Below are 21,794 nucleotides of genomic sequence, written 5' to 3' on the forward strand. Positions count from 1 at the left end.
GGAGCTATCTACCACGCTGCTCCAATGCAGGTCCACGATGTTTTCCTTTATCGCCGATTATGGTATGAATTATGAACACAAACTAAGCACAAAATAATTATCCGATACTTGTCCGTGCTTAAACTAGCAATCTTCAGCTAATATACAAGTGTTCTAACCACTGGACCATATTGGCGATTCAAATAATTTTTTTATATTAAAATCATTACAATAACCAAATAAAAAGACAAAATTTATACTACGAATAAACATTACACTTACTTTTGAATTATATTCAAACACAGCGTAATGCTCTTTTGCACTAGAACATTATAAGCAAATGGACTTACGATGATATTTAAAAAAAACATTACATGTAGTGCATTTATTATATTAGCGTATATTGTTCTTTACCTTGAACTTCGACTGTTATGTCACCCATATTAGGTATATAATGTACCAATGAGATAAACGAAGCGTTTGTTTGATCTTATCTCATACAATGTCGAATGTAAAGTCAAAGATCAGATATTATATTTTTTCTGCCATAGAGATAAGTGAAATAATCATCATTAGATAATAAAAGACAAGTTTCAGATCACTAATAGGCATTTTAAATAATTGAATCGAATTAAAAATGGTACAGAACACAAAAACTTAATTAATACTTTTATATCACGCCAAAGCCTGGGCTTTAACGAGGATACTACAAATATTAGTACATCTAGTAAATCAAGAATAAAAAAACATGTAAACAAGAAGCATATTGCGAAATTATCAAAGGAACTTAGCCCTTATCGCATTCGACATTAATCGCATGTTGCCGTGAAAAGTACGATTTGATAAGCGGTCAGGAAGAGCATTTAATAGACTGCGGTAACTCATTAACAACATTAACAAGCGACCATTCGACGGAGATACTCGTGTTTGTAACAAAGGTATCCAGTTAAAGTCCAGAGTCAATATAAACAGTGTGAAGAACGTAACGTAATGATGAAAATTGTTTTGATCAGTGTGTTATTACTCCAAATTACGTTGTGCTATGGTGAGTACCTACTTAGTATTTTATATTCTATACTAGTACAGAACTTAAGTTTCATTACTATAGTGAAGCGTATAAGTTTTAAGTGAATTAAGACAATTATTACATGTGCATCATATCAAAATAGAATACATACATTAAAATCTGTTTTACTCAAAGTAAAATATGTGCAATTATGAATATTATACATTTTGCAAGGATAACGACCTTCAGTTGAGGTCCTTATCGCGAAATCAGTTATTTTGTTGGATATGTATTATCCTTAATTTCGTACATACATAACCGGTTATACTTTTTGTGTGGTCTTAACTTGTAATTCACGATTTACTTTATAAATAGGCTAAGTTCACATTATTAGGTTAGGTGGAAACTCCTTAAAAAACTGTTTTGTTCATATTCATTTAAAACTTCAACAATTACTAAGACGTATAAAAACTAAAAGAAATATATATAATATGATACCTGAATTAATTTATTATGTTCATCAAAAATATTACATAAACAGTTAGTTGAATTAACGAACAGCCCGTAAATGACCCATCGTTAGGGAAAGGTCGTTTTAAGTCGAAGGCTTTTAGCTTATTCCAAAACGCTGCTAAAATGCAGCAGTCATATGTGGTAAAATTACATCAGACTAATGCAAACCTGTGTGATGTACTTTTGACACAGATGAGCGCGAGATGAATCTTGTTAATATTTGTATTTATAACACAGAATCACTTGGAGTCAGTGATTTATTAAACCTGTTTTTCTTTCCTTCGTCATCTTTCCACGGGACCAAGTTAAATAAAACAGAGGAATATTAAAAAAAAAGTATCATTAGTTACAGAAGACTACTGTATTTTTACATATTGCCTTAGCATTATACATGTATTATTTAAAAGATTTCATTTTATAATTAATGATTATAAGAATATTATTATAATAAGTTATTAGAATTAAATTATTATAATTAATATTTTGTATATTCATAATATTATATATTACACTAATAAATAATCTAACGGAATTTCTAAAATTAGTTTAGTCACTTCATTTGCATATAAAGATATGCATAGTTTGACTTTGTTTCTATAATTATGATATATAAAACAAACAATGAACACCATCCTTTTTGGCAACCATTGGAATGCCGAACTAATGTTGCTAGCATAATAATTGGACGATGTTACGCAGACAGAAGCCAATTCATATCATAAGTATAAAAAAAATATTACTTGTAAACCTCTTTGATTTTTGCATTACTAAGTAATCAAGGCATCATTTATGTTTAAAAACATTTAGAAGAGGCTTTGAACGAATAGTTATAATATATCATAAGGATCAAGTTACTTAGAACATTTTATTATTTACATAATATGTGTTTGGTGTTCGTTCTGTATAAAGGTGCGTTGGCAATTAAATAGTTGTCAATTTCTGTATTTATAACTTTTTGTAAATCTTGAGAAAGTAACTTATACTTACACAACATTGTAATCTTTTTTTGTTGACAACTTCTGCTCATTACAAAAACTTTTATCTCTAACGCGTGTTGATAAAACAAAAGTTGCAATTTTAACTTTCCTAGAGAAGCTGTTAGTAATACGTAAGTTTGTAACTAGTTTTGAGATGGTTCTGTTTTACATAACAAAGACCAATATCAAACTATTAAAACAATAAACAATCGTTGGAAAACCCAATATTCAAAACTTGCTTAGACATTGGCTCGTGTATAAAATTTAATCGATTTAATTATTTCACTTAAAATCCATTTAGTTTACTGAGATCAATAAATAAATAATTTATAAACTCGTAACTAATCAATTGATGTAATTTAGAAATACTTTAATTGGATAATCCTTCCATCCTTTTTTTGTGAGTGATTCGCATTTAAAAAAAAGACTACTCACACAGCAAAAGTCTTAGTTAGAAAAAATGTTATAAGAAATAAAAAAAGCATAAATACTAAATAAAAAAAAAAATTAATAATAAATATAGTTAACATAGATATATATACACACAAATAAATAACATATACACATATATACACAAATATTCTAGAGAAAGTTATCTATTAAACATAAATATTATAGTTTAACTGACACTATTACAAAATATTTCTTTTAAATGTTTTCATTATATAAATGATATTAATATTTTAAAAATGCGTCATAGATTCCATATACAGCAAAATTCAAATTCAAATATTCTTTATTGCGAACTTGGGCTTACAAAGATCTTATAACTATAAAGAAGAATCAGCCTTTTAGCAAGCAATATTAAATGTAACGTTTACATAGAAATATTGTAAAATGTTATTAAAACATAATTAATTTGTTTATCATTTTAATTAAGAAAAAAATACTCTCGTATTAAAGTATCATTATTCTTTGTCATTCGTGAAACAAAATAAATTAAAAATCAAATCAAAGTAATAAAATCGACAACCATGTTAATCTGAATAGATTACATATAACTTTAAATAATGAAATAATGAATGAAATGAATTATATAATAAAATGTCATAATTATATTAAACTGAAACTAAAATTTATGAATGGGATAATCATTGACAGAATAGTAAGTTTTTTTTAACCAGGTTGTCTCGTAGTAATGATTTTATTAAAATTTATTTGGAGGAAATAATATGTTTCGTGTATTTATTTTAAAAACCTATCTAACCTTTCAAATGATTGATCAATTGAAAGGTTCATCCATCAGAATTAAACGTTTTTTGATTTAACAGGAAACGTATCTCATTACTCTTATTCCAATTGCTTTGTAGTTAATTCCAATATGCCTCGTATTTAGTTTGTCATGTTTGTTTTGCACATTACATTTCAATAATATTTCTTTAAAATATTTAAACTGCGGCCTGATTTGAAGTTCGATTCTCATGAGTTTTGATATGTTGCGAATTGATATTCTACTACAAAACATCAGTACTTGGTATTGTTGTGTTCCGGTTTGAAGGGTCAGTGAGCCAGTGTAATTACAGGCACAAGGGACATAACATCTTAGTTCCCAAGGTTGGTGGCGCATTGGCGATGTAAGCGATGGTTAACATTTCTTACAATGCCAAAGTCTATGGGCGTTGGTTGACCACTTATTATCAGGTGGCCCATATGCTCGTGGTGGTGGCCTATACTATAAAAAATAAAAATAATGTAATTGATTACAAACTAAATTTTCACGACTTATTTTAGGATTTTTAAGCCATGCTATATATTTTATATATAAACCATATTTTATTACAGAAAACGAAAATTAATTAGTTTGAGTTGGTAATGCAAAAAAACCATTATTAGAAAAAGTAATTGGAATGCTACTTTAAGCCCTATAGATTATATTTGAAGTTCCATACAAAAAAATACATTAAAAAAATACAGTAAGGCAGCTTCTGCAAATTATTTAATTTTGACAAGTCGTTTTTTTATTACGCTTAACTAATTATAGTTATTCTTTGTCACATTATTATATAAGCTGCTTATACAATTGAAACAAGTGCAATAAAACATTCTTAACGTATTCAATCGTAACAATTGATTATTTACGCAATGCGATCATACCAAATATTAATAATCTTCGAACAAACATTAGAAGTACCTAACATTTGAATTTTATTGAATTGATCATAAAAATTGTTTAAATTTAATATTTTAGTGTCATTTTGCTATTTATTAACCTGTGGTTAAGGTTTACTCAGCAATTTTCATAAATAGAATGAAATCTTTTAAGTCTGTACTAAAATTCGGTAGTACACAGGTAACACTTTTTTATTTTCGATATGTATTAATTTATTAAAGAGTTGGTTAAGCTTTAGACAAGAGCATTACAATTTGTCTCTGAAAAGATTCTTATTTTATACTTGATTTCAAGGCGTTATTTTTTGCTTTATTTGATTAATACCTATACGAAATGTAAAATAAAAATTGCTTAAAAAACGACAAGCTAAAATCAATTTATATATGTTAATATATAATATAATATATTATTTCTTTTAAATTGGGAAAATATTTTTTTTTTTAGTTTATGAAAAATAGTAAAAACTTAACAATATGTGCATAATTAGAGTATTTAATTAAAATACTTTAAAAAGTGCAAGCCTGTTTACTGTAAACGCTCGTGTATTGCAATGTTTTTCATTTAACAGTAGTGTCATACCTTACAACGCTTTATCTCTTTCAGTAAATCCGTTGATCTTAACGAGATCCTTATAGTTTTTTAATCGCAATTTTAATTAAAAATAATTTAGATTTTAAAATAATTCGCAGTATTTATCACAGGTAATTAAGTGCAAAAGGAAATGGCAACGATACTAAATCATTTACATAAGAATTGGGACGATAATTAAACAAATACACGCAAATATTTTAATATTTAGATATTTATATCTACGGCACGCCCACAAGGATACAGGTTCCACGCCTAAAGATTTATCAAACTTGTAAGCTTTAATTGGGCAGAGACAACATTAGATAATTACACCCAGACTCAAGACAAACAGACATGTTCATGCACACAAATGTCTGTCCTGGGTGGGAATCGAACCCACAACCTTCGGCGTGAAAGGCAAGTATCTACCAACCACGCCAACCGGCTCGTCAAAATATAAGTATGTATTTACAAAAGAAAAGTAGTATATGTAGAATATCAGTTGTCTAGTTTCCATACCACAAGCTTTGTACAAGCTTAATTTGGGATCAGATGGCCGTGTGTGAATATTGTCCCAAGATATTATTATTATTATTATATTATTATTATTTTTGCACATACTCGTAGACATTTGCTCAACACGAAGTCTGATAACTCCATACACGGATAATGGGCCAACTAACCCCAGAGTTATACTAAGATGTTACATCCCTTGTGCACACAGTAATGTACCAGTACATTTCTATAGCTAAGTTGAACTTGTTATAATATACTACTAATATTTTATATATTTTTTACGACTACCGTAGAGAAAAGTGTGATCGATAAAGTTTTAAAACAAAATAAACAGAGGTACCAATATAAAATATTAGACATTCGTTCATTAGACATTTAACAACAAATTCCTTTAGTTTAGTTTTTACCGTATATATATTTAAGGGAAATTCTGAATTTTATTCAAATTGTCTCTGTTAACGATGTCATCGTGTTAATTGTTCACGCATTCCAACACGAATGTATTTATTATTGAACTTGACCGATAACCGGTTTAATCAAGTTTACACAAATTAATACATACATAAGTGAGTGTTACAATGCGTTATTATCATTTTATTAGTTTTTAATAAAAAGTTTACTTTTTTATAGAATAGTTAAGCGGACGAGCATATAAGCCACCTGATGGTCAGTGGTCACAAACGCCCATAGACATTGGCATTGTAAGAAATGATAACCATCGCTTACATCCCTATGCGTCATTAACCTTGGGAACTAAGATGTTATATATATGCCTTGTGCCTCTAAGTACATTGGCTGACTTACCCTGCAAACCGAAACACAATAATACCAAGTATTGCTGATTTGCGGTAGAATATCTGATGATGGGTGGTAATCCACCCAGACGAGCTTGCACAAACCCTACCAGTAAAACTGTACTGTCAACTTTATTAAGCAAATCAATTTCTTGAACAATTTGTAAGTCTAGGATAAGCAAAAAATACAAATAAAAAACAGCGGTACATTTTTAATGTAATTATAAAATATTTATACTATTTTTTCTATAATACAGCTTTTACCGTTGCGCATCATAAATGCTCTGAATTCCAGTTATTCTGGTTTTCTGACAAAAAAATCTTATTCACGTGTGTTTTCGTCTGAACTATCTCCGGTCGTGAAGAGATTTCATCGAAATATGACTTACACTTTTTATAGGGAATAAAAAGTACACCTGTGTTAACAAATAATTTTGCGCTTTACTTTATACGAACTATATCTCCGTCGCCACAAAAATCGGCTAAGCTTTATGTCCAATTAAGTAAAGTAACTAATCCAACTGTTAACATCGTCGTTTATTATGACCAGATAAGAATGGTTTGTAATTATGTAATTATTATTTATTATTTTTTAATTTGACAAAAAGCCGAGATGGCCTAGTAGTTAGAAAGCGTGAATCTTAACCGATGAACATGGTTTCAAACTCGGGCAAGCACCACTGCATTTGCATGTGCTTAATTAGTGTTTATAATTCTTCTCGGGAAAGGAAAACGTGAGGAAACCGGCATGTGTCTAATTTCATTGAAATTCTGCCACATGTGTATTCTACCAAACCGCATTGGAGCAGCGTGGCGGAATAAACTCCAAACCTTCTCCTCAAAAGGGAGAGGAGGCCTTAGCCCACCAGTGGGACATTAACAGGCTGTTACTGTAATTTGACGAGATATAAACCTTAAAATTCAAGTTAATACTATTAACATATACGTATATTTATGTACATAATCTTATAAAAACAGTTATATTCACCTGTAGGCTCTCCGGTGTATTTCTTACTTGGTATGTCGAGATAAAATTTCTTCGTATCTTTATTTATTGATAATATGTTAATTTTATTACAATCAAAACGGTTATTTTGGTTATCGTACATATTAAAATAAAAATTATGTTCCTTTTGTAGGAATTTACATTTAATCGTGAAACATTCGTTATTGTGCCGGAAAATAGTTATAACAATTACACATCGTTGTTTCAGTAAGAATAAATACACATATAAATTATGATAATACTAGGTTAGCTCGCGTGTTAGGGGTGGAGGCAGGAGTCAGGTGGCCTATGTGTTAAGTCACCCTGACTTAACACATAGGCCTAGTAGTAAAACAACTAGTTTTTTTTATATATTATCCTACTACTAAAATTTTCAGTTGACTCTTATAAAACCTCATTAGAGATATTTCAAACACATCACTTGCTACTCCACAAAATATATATATATCGTTCGAAGTAATTTTGATTGCGATTCTATATTGTGATATAGTAAGGCACACACAAAGCCAGGCCATTATTAACGAAATTAAATCGTATCTTTAAATTCAGTAACCAGAAGGCCTATCTCCTTAGTAACATTTAAAAAAAAGACGTTCATTATTCTACACTTGGTCTATCTATGGAAAATTTTATTTTATTTTATTTAGTGTATACATCATGAAAATCGTGATGTCATTATTCTTGTTATTTAACGTTTAATTTCTGAATCATCTATAAATTAATTTTCACATTACAATGGACAGGCTGTCTTGGTTGTTGTGTAAGCCCGTCTGGATAGGTACCATCCACTCCTCAGATATTCTACCGCCAAACTTAAAGAGCTTTGAAGGGTGAGTGAGCCATTGTAACATCAGGCACAAGGGACATCAAATCTTAGTTTCCAAGGCGCATTGGCGCTGTAAGTAGTTAATATTTCTTACATCAATATACCGTGTGTAGTATAGTAAGTACGGTGGTGACCACTTACCATCAGGTGGCCCGTAATTCATCCTATAATATAAACAAGCAAAGCTTTCTCATTATATTATCTGATTTAAAAAGTAAGGTATTATTATAATAGTTTGAATTATTTTTATAAATTCTTATTAAGCACAATGCATTGGATATATTCCAATAATAATTAATTTCGATATGCCTTGTACATTTACGAGTAACACCCCAAAAATGACACATTGCTTGGCAAAGAGCTCTTATCGTATTTTTTATAATTAGTCTTGTGCCAGCATTTAAAGGAAAATATCGTGAGGAAACGTGAAAATTTTGAATAAAAATAATATCCACAAACCTGCCGTGGAACTGCGCAGTGGAATAATCTTCAAAGTTGAAACCTACCGTAAATTTCAACAAGTTATATGATTCAGAGTTAAGTTAGAGATATATTGCGATAATATCTTAATAATTACTAACTTTAACCATTCATAATTAAAGAAGTTACGTAATTTTTTTATTGGTTAATACAAAAACCTTATTATTAATTATTTTTTGGTTTAAGAACATAATACAGCCAAATATGTATAGTATTTAAATTTATAAATGTATATATTGGCTCATAAATTAGACAAAATAGTTTCTTATAGTAATAATAATACTTCTTTTGAATAACAACAATATAATAAACTCAAGAATTATTAGGAATTCAAATTGGAGATTTTAATAATTTATGACAAAATCATATGACTATTTTATTCTTTGTCAAGAATAGATAAAGAGAACAAAGAACTGTTAGTAAAAATTTATATTATAATTATGTATATATTCAAATTGTTTTGTTATTATAGAACAGACAACGTCGGTAACTATAAATAATTCATTCCTTCACACAGTTGTTTATCTCGTATTACGTGATAATGGATGTATCAAAGCATTTCACTGATACTAAAACTCCGACACAATATGAGTTCTCTGTATTAAAACTCAACTTAACTTTCGAGTTGAATTAATACAAAGTCAGAGCTAGTTATATATTTACGTAAATAAAAAAAATAAGTAACAGCCTCTTCTCCTCTTGGGGAGAAAGTTTTCTGCTTTTCGCGTTGGAAGAAACGTATGTGGCAGATTTTCCTCCGACAGATACAGGCTTCCTTGTGATGTTTCTTCACCGAACACGAAATACATATCATACACATATTTCTCCTATGAAAATTCAGTGGTACTCGCCCGGGTATGAACCCGCAATCTTCAGGTGCGAATTACGTACATATTCTAATTCACTGGCGCCATCGCGATGTTTACTACGAAAATTACATATTACGCATTTTATATTTTATTATCGTGTATCTGCTTTTTCACTCGGAGCAATTAACAAGAACGTAGACACCTCGCATCCGGTGTTAGTTTTAAATATAACACAAAGCCTTATAATTAAACATGTAAGTTAATTACAGAGAATTCTGGACGGCACAATATAATGAATGACTGTAACGGACATCAACGCGTATAAATTATTTTAATTTGTCTATAAAAACTCATAAATTCTTTTCAAAGCGGTCCCGAAATGAGATAGACTTCTGAATAAACAAAATAAATGAATCATTAAAATAAATTAAGACAAGACAAAATATATTATGTCATTATTTTAATCATATATTTTCTTTGTTAACTGTTTTGATATATTGTAAGATATTTATGTTTAAGTCATCTTTGATATTTAAGGAATATAAACAACTTACATTGACTTCGATCTTAACCTGCGTCTAATCGATTTACTGGACAAAAATTATTTCAATCTTGATAAGAAATAATATTAGAATACTTCAGCTTATTTAATTTTTTATATCAAATTCAAGCGATAACGACAATAAAGAAACATTTCAAATACACCATTTTCCGTCTTAAATATTTAAATATCAACGTAATTTTTTTTTCCAATAACCTAAATACATTGACGTTTTTTTCTATAGAAAACATTTATTCTTTAATGTTTCTGATCTGACACGACCCTTGAAACTACAGTGTAGTTGAACATACAATATTTTATTTTTAATTTTAAACTGGATTTACCCAAAATCATATGTAAGATTAGCAATTTTGCTTTCAGTAATCAGTAACAGCCTGTAAATGTCCCACTGCTGGGCTAAGGCCTCCTCTCCCTTTTGAGGAGAAGGTTTGGAGCTAATTCCACCACGCTGCTCCAATGCGGGTTGGTGGATGCACATGTGGCAGAATTTCGATGAAATTAGACACATGCAGGTTTCCTCACGATGTTTTCCTTCACCGAAAAGCACGAGATGAATTATAAACAGAAATTAAGCACATGAAAATTCAGAGGTGCTTGCCCGGGTTTGAACCCACGTTCATCGGTTAAGATTCACGCGTTCTTACCACTGGGCCATCTCGAAATTTTGCTTTATCTTAATATTATTTGCAAAATATTGCGCAATACCACAGTTTCATTAGTCACACTGTAAATAATGAAGTTTGAGGCTGTCAACGAGGCCTGTAATGTAGTTAACTAAGTACCGCCTTACAGTGCAGAACAATATACTATTTTACCTAACTGTGATGTCTTATCTTCCATCTCTTAAATAGAAGATTACGATGTAAGCAATAATTTGATATATTTTGTTTACTAAAACTAAAAAAAATAACCTAGGGTTTTAAAATGCAATTACGTTTTGTTTACGGTTTGTTGTGTCACATTTATTATAAGACATATAAATTTATGGTTAGAATTGTAAATCTATAATATTCAAATACGCAAGTTCACATTCGTTTTATTACAAGAAACAAACATAAATTTGCAAATAGTTGTATTATCACACGGTTAGTTGTTTTGGTATTTCAGGGCGTGTCGCTTTTAAATTCGTCGTAGTCGTCATTAAAGTTTTAAAAAATGTTAAAAACCGTTTTCAGCTTAAATGCTAAAGGTTAAATCAAACTCACAAATTTATAAAGATACAAAACGTGATTGCCTAAAAGCCGTTTTAAATAAATAAATAGTTATTGTAAACGTATTTTCTCGTGTAAAACATTCTGACAATGTCTTTCGAAATTGGTGGTAGATTTTTGACCATCAATAAGCAAGTATAGGTAATGATTCTATAGCGAATAATAACTCTGAACTGAAGCTTGTTCAAGGACAACATATAACACTCGTATGATATTAGGATATTTTATTTTTCCTATGAATTTTCCTTAAGAGATTTCAAATGCAATTATCGTTCTATTCAAGAAACGCAAAGATAATTATTTTTTTTATAATCTTTAGAATAATTATATATGTAATACGACTTATTCAAAACTCATCCGTGTTCAATTATTAATATTGTTTTTATGATTATAAGTAAGGGTTTTCCACTCATTAATGGGCTTGAGTTTTTCAACACGATCCAACAGAAGCATCATATCATTAAATGATCTAACGATAAGGTGAATCATTAATTTATTAATGTATGTGTAATAATCTTTTTAAACCACGATTTGAAATGTTTTATAACAGACAATGCTTGTTAGTTAGTGATTTGCGTCATAATTATACGAGGATATCAAAAGTTTATTTGATTTGATTTACTTTTAAGAAATTATTGCTTATCGTTAGTTTGAGTTTTCGGTGCTTATTTTAAATTAAAGTTTTTATTTTATTCGAACCTTACAGTAATATTGTGTCAACTAAAATTAAAACAATGCTATATTGGCAGTTGCGCTAACGTAAGGTCGAGCTCCGCTTCTGACAAATATTTGTATAATATGGTTGTTGGTTTTATTAGAGCGTGCTTGTGGACACCAGACATCGCCGTCTCGTTCTTTTTTAAGTAAACAAGTATTTTTTTTTCTTCCGATTATAATTTCAGTTACATGTACAGCTAGCTTAGCTATGTGCTGTTATTATTATTAATAGTGTTTTTTTTTTTAATTTCAGCATATCCGACATCGCAGGGTGTAGGTGTCTACAGCTATCAGGATTCCACAGGCAATAGGTATGGTGGGACATTCGATCCGAGGGACACATTCATACCATACAGTGATCCCTTCGCTGTCCCATTCAACGATATCGACTATTTCATTCCTGATTACTTTAGGAACTTTGATAACATACTTCAACAGTAAGAAACGAAATACTGAGTTCAAGCTATAGAGCTTACGGTGACGGAAGATTTATTATTTTAATTACATAAAATCTCATTTCCTTACTTCTCTTCTTGCTATCTATCTTTTTATTTAATATCTTTCTAACAAGATATTATATAAGTACCATTTCTAGTATTATGCATATTTAATTATTGCACACATTTAAGTAATGACCAGCTAAAGACCTTTTTGATAGAAAATTAGGTGTTAAAAAATGGAAATAGTACGTAGGTATATTTTGTTTAACGTTTAATTCCGGAATATGCCAAATAGTTTATAACCAATAGCGTTTATCTATGCAGGTTGAGCGCAAAATATTCTGCCAGTGGCACGTATAAAAGACTTACTATGTTTTTGTTTCAGTTTTGCCCATAGATTGACAAAACCCTTTTTTTAAATGGTGTTTTATAAATAAATAAAGTATATATGCCAGTAACATTGTACTAGAATTAAATTAAATGAATAGTGTGTAGTTAATTAAACGTCTCACTAGAATATATCAGTTCATTATAAGTAATTTATAGTTTAAGCATTAATACTTTGTATTGGTGTGGCCCGGTTTGAATGGTGCCGGTGTTACTGAAGGCATAAGGGATATTTTGGCGGTAAAGAAGTAGCTTATTTTTTTGCAATGGCAGTGTCTATGGGTGATCACTTACCCACAAGTAGACCATTTTTTAGTCAGCCAATCTACAATAAAATTAGAACAAAAAAAATTAAACAACAACCTTACAAATCGAAAATAACGAATTAATATTGTTTTACATTATCATTTATAGTATCCCGAAGCTAAGAAATCGACTCTTAACCAGACGATCGCGTCCTTCTAGACTCAGGTAAATGAGTATATCTTTCAAAGGGGTTAAATTATTTTTTATATATAACGAGATGACATTACAGTTTACAATGCCATGCATTTTCATACCGGCATTTTAAAATTTATGTTCTAACTTAGAGTTTTTCTTATATGTGTGTTTTTAACGTTTTTATTTGTATTTATTTTACAAATTATTTCCTTTTTTAAAGTTGTGTAATATTATAATGTACGACAACTGTATTATTTAATAAATGACGTGTGTTTTTTTGGTACAATTAAGAATTTGAATGGGTGTCATTTTTTATTTGGAGTTCTTTGCTAATAAACAAACGTTGAAGCATATCAACAAACTAAACATTTTTGTACGTCCCGTTTATTTACAATTATTTTAATACTTTTATGGTGTCTTTCCTTTTTCATATATTTATTATCTAATACGAAAAATACATATGATATGAGTGGGTATAAAGATGTATTTACTAACACAAGCACATTATATTGCTTTCATTTTGCCTTATTTGTGACTAATATATGTGTTGTTTGTTTGAATTATATATTGTGTTTCCAGGATTTTTCGTTCTGATATAGAAAGTCAGAGATTAGCGTCACACGCAGCTCGTAAAGCGTTTGATATAACATATAACCATGCAGGTTATAATCCCAATTTCTTTAGGTTACCGCAATTTACTGGAAGCCCATTCTTTGGACCAGGAGGATTCCAAGCTAATATGGATAATAATGCCCATCAGTCGGCCTTCGCCAGTGCCGTAGCTGCGCCAGGTTACAGACGTCAAATTGCATCCATTAACCCAGTCAATCCTGTAAGACATTATTTAAATATCTTTATTTTTTTGTATTTTATAATTCATCTGATTTTTTGCTAAGAAATTTATGTATATCGCTTCAAAAATCGAATACATTTTGAATTTTTTAATCAGAAGTACAGTTCTCATGCAGTTCTTTAAAGCAATTTAGCTTTATTACGACAAATTATTATTAGGACATAGTTAAAATGAAAAACTAAACGTAGAGATACATTTTGAAGTATTTGAAGTTTGAATACGTTTTGTGCGTATTACGTCATTGTTGAGTTAGGTCATTTTTAAACGTGACTAAGCCATAATGAATATTAATGGCACACTGTTTTGATCTTATCGTGGGAAACGTTTAGACGCATAAGTATGCAAATCTTAAATTTTATCAGTTTTAAGTGTACTATAAAAGTATTAGTCTAATTACAACTACATATGTTTCAGTTTTTTTATTGTTAAATCAGAAACGAACAATTAGTGTTTCTGATTAAGATCTAAAGTCTCAGATAAAGAGGATAGTTCCTTTAATGTAATAAATCTTCATTTGACCAAATCAGTTATTTATTGGTCCAAGAAACATATTAATATATCATAAAAGACAAGCGTTAGGACGAACATTTTATGGCTATGTGCCTCAACGCAAAGTCATCTAATATCTCATTCGAAGATTAGTGTATAAACCATATTATACACAAAACTAAATATATTAAGCTCTAAGGGTCACATCTAGGGAAATGCAGCGAGTCAGCTCGAATCCTCCGCGTAGACTCGAGAAAGCACGCGAATATGCGAATGTGCATTGATTGTTCCACAAAAGTTAGGTTAGGTTAGTCACACAGGTTAGTTACACCACTTGTTACGTTTGAATGCTTTCGAAGACATATCGTTCGGTTTATTTATTTCTAATTTTATTAATTTTTGCAATGATGTTAAATTCTAAAACTCAATTAGTCTTCAAATTTACTCTGCACTGCGATTCACTTGACGTGTCCATGTCTTTAAAATATTAAAAATCATAGCCCACTCGTTTTAAAAGTCTATCTCTTAAAGAATAGCAAAAGCTATTGTTGAATTGTGTGCGTCATACAACCTGACTTTGTATTTCATTCACAAATAATTTATATAATTTAATTATAATATTTTCAGGGTTTAGCGAACGTGGATGTAACGAGTACCCTCGGTGAATCTGATAATAGAAATCCGAATTTCATGAGCGTTTCCAGTTCCTCATTCGCCTCGTCTTCTAACAGAGACGGGAAGGTCACAGGCGTGCGAGGTGCGGAGACCGTCGTCAATGATAACGGAAAGATTACCAAGTACCAAGTTCACAGCTAAAAAGGTTCTCTTTATAGCGCCGCGAGTTTTCATTATCTTTTTATTAACAAAATTTAGTAATTTTAATGTTTTGTGTATTCAAAATGACACGTGTCCATATGGCTGTGATAAGATTTGAGCATATGTATTATAATAATATTTAAAACACATTATAGGCATTTATGTAATAATGATCAGTGATTTACTAAATATAATATATATATATGAAATAAATGAGTTGGCGCTGACACAAAAAATGTTTTATTTAAAAAAAAAAAGAATAGTAACCAATGATATAAATAACTCCGTCACAGCTAAAACTAACAAGCAATATACTTTGTACATACATACTTAAATCTAAGACGATTTTGTTATGTATGCTCAATTCATATTTTATTTATATATACATTATTTTATCACCTTTCAACATCAAAAAGTTCTTAATAAAATATTGTAATTGTTCGATACGTTGTGGGCGAAGACCGATATTTGTTATGCCCATCTTTACACCATAACATTTACATTGTTATTATAACTAATAAAAACCCATAGTATTAAAGTTGCTTTATATGGAAGAATTCCCATAAAATCAGCAATTCAATAAAGATTTATTAAAATCATCATCGCGATCATCATATTACTCATCAGTAAGTTACAACCTGTATACCCTTTGCCAAGGTTACGAGATAACATCATCATCGTGCTATGTAGCCATCAAATAAAACAAACATAGTACATATTCAATTTAATTTTGTTAATTTTCCGTCAATTTTAATTTTTGGAGTCGTACTTTCATGTAAGAAAGAGTTCGTTTTCGGTTGAACGCATCCTCTGAGACCATTCATTTCTCTACATTTTCTGCAATAAAATTCTCGAACACCATCATCATTTACTCGTCTATTAAATTTTTGGTAATCAGGTCTACTCCTTCGGATGTGACTGCCGAAATCGGAATTATCTTGATTCCACCAGTTTATATTATTAAAGTATGATGAAGGTTTCCATTGCATCGAATTTGTGGCTATATTTGGATATAAATCAAATTCGTCACGTAAATTTCTATTACGGAGAACGATTTCCGGGTAAGTATATGTAGCGGGCTTGAGACGAGAATCAGGCGTTCTTATCTGAGTCGACTCAACTGATTTGAATGCTTTAACTATGGGAACTTCACCACTGTCCTCATCATTAGCATTTTTATTGCCGAATTTGTATGTAAGAACACCCGCATCACCTAAAAAATGTACATATAACTATCAACATTTAAACAAATAGACAGGATATCACACGTACCTACATTGTAATATGCTCCTTTGTTGTTCTAGATGTATTCCGGTAATATAAATGATTTAATGGAATGATTAAAAATATTGTTACCGTCTGTGTGCAGACCCCTTCTGTTATTGTTTTTGAGTTTCGTTGAAACGACGATAGTGTGCTTTACTTCAACGTCCTCATCGGTGTCGGAACTTTTCTCAACAGCCGTTGATTCTTCTTCCGCAAAATCAACTTTTGATGATATTTGTTGAGTTACTCCAGTCAGACCTATTATTCGAGCAACTTTATCTTACACACCATAAAACATTATTCAATAAGTATTTCAATATTCAAAAGAAAATGTTATGAAATAATATTGTTCATATTAATACATATGACAAAGTAGAAACATAGTGACTTAATAATCTATGAATATAACTGAACAAGGATAAATATTTTTACCTAATATCAAAAAAATCTACTTTAAATATTAGCAGATGCACTTTTTAAAAAAGTTTGTCTTTAAAGTCATTAGAAATATGAAAAAGTATTGTTAATATTACATATTCACTTAATATTCGTCTGTGCATATAATAATATATAAATATTCTTACCTAAGATCACAAAACATATGGAAAATCTCGACATCTTTATAGAGGATCTCGAACATCACAGAGCTTGATTTGCGTGTCTCCTACGTTTTATATAAACAACATAAATTACACTAAATGATGTCGCAAAGGAAGTACAGCAATTACCTGAGACGATACAAGAAAATGGTTTATCTTATAAAATTATTAATAATTATTATTATCATCGTGAAGTTGACGAAAACATTATACATCATTTTACGGAATCAATTATGTTTCAGTATAATAACCTCAATTGTATTACCATATGTTTACTTGGTGGCAGGACTGTGTAATTTATGGATAGGTCCCACCCATTCGTCGGATATTCCACCGTCAAACAGCAATACTCAGTATTGCTGTGTTTCAGCTTGAAGTTTGAGTGAGCCAGTTTAACTGGCATTAGGGACACAGCATGAGTGAGTTCCGGTTTGAATTTGATCAGTGGAACAGTTTCATTTAATGCAGAAGGTACCTATTGTATAGCTATGGCTGACGCTGCTTTTGCGGTGTGAGGAATAGTTAATATTTTTTGTCTATGAGTAGTGGTGACCACATACTATCAACTCAACGATTAATTGCATATTCATATACCTTCCAACTAACAAAATTTAATATAATGCTGCTTCCCCAACTACGCGTCTACGTCAAATATAAAAATATTATCCCAACATACTATCATACTATCATAACATCCCATCTAGGAGCAAGATTATATTGGATTTCGTAAAATAAATAAATCAATTACAATTTGAGATACTTAATAATATCCCAAACAAGTATTAAAAAGTATTAATTTACTATTCCGTCCCACTATAGAGCTACCTACCACCTATCTTTTTCTCCTTAGGTTTGGAGGTTATACCACCACGCTGCTTCAATGTAAGTCGAAGAATATAGTATAATGTAGCAGAATATTATCCTAAACATAGTTTTCTTCACAAGATTGTCTTTCATCGCAAGCATCAGGATTGACTAAAATTTCTTACAGCAACAATGTCTATGGAGGTGATCACTTACCATCTTTAGGTGGTCCTTGCTAGTCCGCCTACCTATTGCAATAATAAAATAGCTACCTTCCAGAATAAAATCTTTGGATTTTAACTCACAATTAATTATTAACTAACCATTGTACTCTTCATAATTATATTTAATATAATCATTTAAAATCCTAAATTAAATTTATATTAAAAAGGAAATATTTATTTTAAACGTAAGTATATATTTTTTAATTATCAATAATTATACAGATCAGGTTTATCTGAAGAATCTTTTCATTGTCGTTTGAAACAAAAACTTTTTTTATTCGTATTATATGTTCACGCATCGTTCCCGATTTAGTTGAAACATTGTTTTCGGCTCTCGTGTGAACTGCCAACGTGTCATCGAGTTATCAACTTACTAATAATATATTCGTTTTAGCATTTTTTGTTTCGAAAAAAAATGCATTGCAAGCTGGGCTGGCAAATAGTTTTGCCATCTTGTATATTGCTGATATTAATAATATTATTATTTAGATGTAAAAAACATGGCGTGAGAGTTATTCTTTGTGTTTAATTTTTTTTAATGCCAACCAGGTATATTTGATGTAAGTCGCAACATAAGATAATCTTTATAATATGTATATCGGCTTCTCTCATCTATGCAATTATAATACCTTATATAAGTTAATAAAAACAAGAATTTTTATGTAACTCGTCATGGCAATTATTATAAAAAACGAACATGTTATAAATAAACTCATGTTTATTTTTTTATATCAATTGACTGTTTTGAATTTATATCTAACTAATTATCCGTCCCGACTTCGCATCGGTAAACTTAAAGTTTTACGCCATTTTATCATTTAAGTAACACCTTTTTTTGTTTATACCAATAACATCTTGTAATCATTCTAAAACTACCGATTCCAATAAAATTACAAAGAGTAAAATCTCAATTTTAATTTACATTAGACTCATATAACAATAACAATGACCGTTACTTATGTATGAAAGATAGATAAATATAATAACTATTAGTGTTTACTTTATTTAGTAAATATTTTTGAGATCTACAAATATTTCACATCAAGTATTCGTGTATCTTTTATATTTTCGTTAGCGTTTTAATTAATTAATAAAACTAATTGAAAGTAAACGGTTTATTTCTCAATCTATGAAAAGCATAAATTGATCCTACTATTAATATAGCATTTCTTGATTTTCGGATTTTTGTAAGTTGTACTTGTAACATCAAACAAGAATATATGAAACCACTTAAAATAATTTTAAAAAAGTAGAAAATTATTTTATAGTGCTGCCATCTATTAGGTTACTAGAGAACTTCGTTTAGAATTTGATGTCAAATCTAACTATTTTGCCATATCGTCGTTCTCATTCAAAACGCTAGATGGCAGGTCTCATACACCAATAAAAATAATGTTCGTTCCCTTCAAACCTGTTCTGTTGATTCATACCACTATTGAAAGCCCCTTAACTTCCGATCTCAGTTGAATGTATTAAGGTTGTCGCGCCTCTGAACAACATAAAAACAGTAACTACAATATAATAAAACAATATGTGAATATAAAAAAAATGTTTTTTTTTCTTTTTATAGGAAACAGGTGAAAGAAATATAGACCGTTCAAAGTAGTTAGTTATAAATAGGTGTTTACCGAGACACAATAAAATAATACAGTAATTATGTTAATTTTCTTCGTTAGTGTAATTAAAATAAAAATAACATCTAAACTTTTATTATAGGTAAAAATATAATTAAGGTATTACAGCTGAAATAATTAAATAAAAAATGTACAAAATCAAATATCGCCCAACGTGGGGCTCGAACCCACGACCCTGAGATTAAGAGTCTCATGCTCTACCGACTGAGCTAGCCGGGCAGTTATATCATTTGCTGAATTATATGTATATATACTATGTTTTCACTACAATTTACTAAGTGCTTAATATTTATTATAGTAAATAAAAGTAATCTAATAATATTAACCATAATTATAAAAATCACATTTAATTCTCAAGTCGTTTTAAAATTTTGATATAAATGATGATGATGATAAAAAAAAATTATCAGCAAAGATCTTCATTAATTTTGCATCTCACTCTTTACTAAAATTTTTTTTGTTTTTTTAATATTTCACATATCTGTTAAAATAACGGAACCTTTATAGAAACAGTCTCCTGTTTGTCAGTTTTTTTTTATCCTATTTCATGCATAGCAATTAACTAATGAATATTAAAACTAAAATGGTTATTAATGATGTATTTATGAAGGTTACGTATTACATAGAACTACTTATTGTGTTATGTATTCTTATTTTTATAACATTTTATTTATTTTATTAAAGATTATATTTCGACACATAATTATTATCCATTATTTTTATTACAATAGATGAACTTGTGTTGTTTCGAAGGTGGGAAGATGAAATTAAAACAACAGCAGGGAATACATGGACCAGGACCGCACTAAATAAAATGGAATGGAAAGGAATGGAGGAGGCCTTTGCCAAATGTGACTAACAGACTAAGTTGTCGATGTCAATTCACAAGAGTGATAATTTCAATAATGTAAAATGTATCAAAAATGTGTCTGAATAAAGATTTATTTATTAGATGAACTTGTAAACAGCTTATTAATGTCATACCGCTGGGCAAAGGCATTAATAGTACTTGGGATTTATTCCGCCACACTACTCGGGGCTGGATAATAAGTACACAAGTATATTAGTAATAGGTATAGCATATTCGAATCGAACAAGGCGCAAAGTTGAACAAACCTTAGACCTAGATATTTCATACGATTTGCTAATAGCACTTTTATATTTATACACGGAAATCAGCACTTGATTATTGAAACTGAACTGAACTACTAATATCCACTATAATTTTATTTCCTAAGTTTCGATAATAACTTTGCCAATCAAGGCGCCATTTTTTCGAGAATCGTTATTAAAAACCATATATCATTCAAGATCCCGACCAATGATATCGCGTCAGTTCAATGTCAAAGTGGTTTGTCTTTACTCTTTTTGTGGTTTGAATATTCTACAGATGCGATGCATGTAAGGATTATGTCCGACTCGTTGTCGACTACGTGGACATATCCTTGTGGTAGAAGCAACCACGTACCTACTACTTTTGAAATACTTTTCTTATTGTATTATTATCACATTTTCTTTTGTCTTATTTATTTGCAAATTCACATTAAACGTGTTAATTATAGAGAAGTATCCGGCATAAATCATACTCACGCGTAGCCTCGTGGCGTACTGTCAAAACTGAAAGAATATGAGACTACTAAAGACAATGAGAATATCTCATAGATAATATACCACTATTGACTGATTTGACATATCTCTAAAAATTCCTATTATGAAATAAATATTCCTCGATTGACATAAAATATTTGATATTGTAATACCTAAG

General features: G+C 29.9%; 2 protein-coding genes and 1 non-coding gene across 6 annotated transcripts; 1 reads left to right on the forward strand and 2 right to left on the reverse strand.

Moving 5' to 3' along the window:
• The first annotated feature begins 774 nt into the window (after nucleotides 1–774).
• On the forward strand, nucleotides 775–15,738 carry LOC126769463 (uncharacterized). 4 transcript variants are annotated; one of them, XM_050488296.1, is made up of 5 exons: nucleotides 855–1,024; nucleotides 12,330–12,387; nucleotides 13,318–13,374; nucleotides 13,924–14,176; nucleotides 15,314–15,738. In XM_050488296.1, the coding sequence occupies exons 1-5, from the start codon at nucleotides 970–972 to the stop codon at nucleotides 15,500–15,502; spliced, it is 612 nt and encodes a 203-aa protein (XP_050344253.1). In that variant the 5' UTR covers nucleotides 855–969; the 3' UTR covers nucleotides 15,503–15,738. The 4 variants fall into 4 exon arrangements, with proteins under 4 accessions (XP_050344243.1, XP_050344262.1, XP_050344253.1 ...); XM_050488315.1 differs by having other exon boundaries at nucleotides 14,029–14,176; XM_050488286.1 differs by lacking the exon at nucleotides 13,318–13,374 and having other exon boundaries at nucleotides 775–1,024; nucleotides 12,330–12,513.
• Nucleotides 15,739–16,213: 475 nt separating this feature from the next.
• On the reverse strand, nucleotides 16,214–17,474 carry LOC126769457 (uncharacterized). Its single transcript, XM_050488271.1, has 3 exons — nucleotides 17,353–17,474; nucleotides 16,859–17,026; nucleotides 16,214–16,715 (listed from the first exon to the last, which is right to left on the reverse strand). The coding sequence occupies exons 1-3, from the start codon at nucleotides 17,384–17,386 to the stop codon at nucleotides 16,222–16,224; spliced, it is 696 nt and encodes a 231-aa protein (XP_050344228.1). The 5' UTR covers nucleotides 17,387–17,474; the 3' UTR covers nucleotides 16,214–16,221.
• Nucleotides 17,475–20,175: 2,701 nt separating this feature from the next.
• Trnak-cuu (transfer RNA lysine (anticodon CUU)) lies at nucleotides 20,176–20,248 on the reverse strand. The gene has a single exon. It is a non-coding gene; the product is annotated as a tRNA-Lys (tRNA).
• Nucleotides 20,249–21,794: the final 1,546 nt, after the last annotated feature.

The sequence above is a fragment of the Nymphalis io genome, chromosome 1 (genome assembly GCF_905147045.1).
Source record: "Nymphalis io chromosome 1, ilAglIoxx1.1, whole genome shotgun sequence".
Lineage (NCBI taxonomy): Eukaryota > Metazoa > Arthropoda > Insecta > Lepidoptera > Nymphalidae > Nymphalis > Nymphalis io.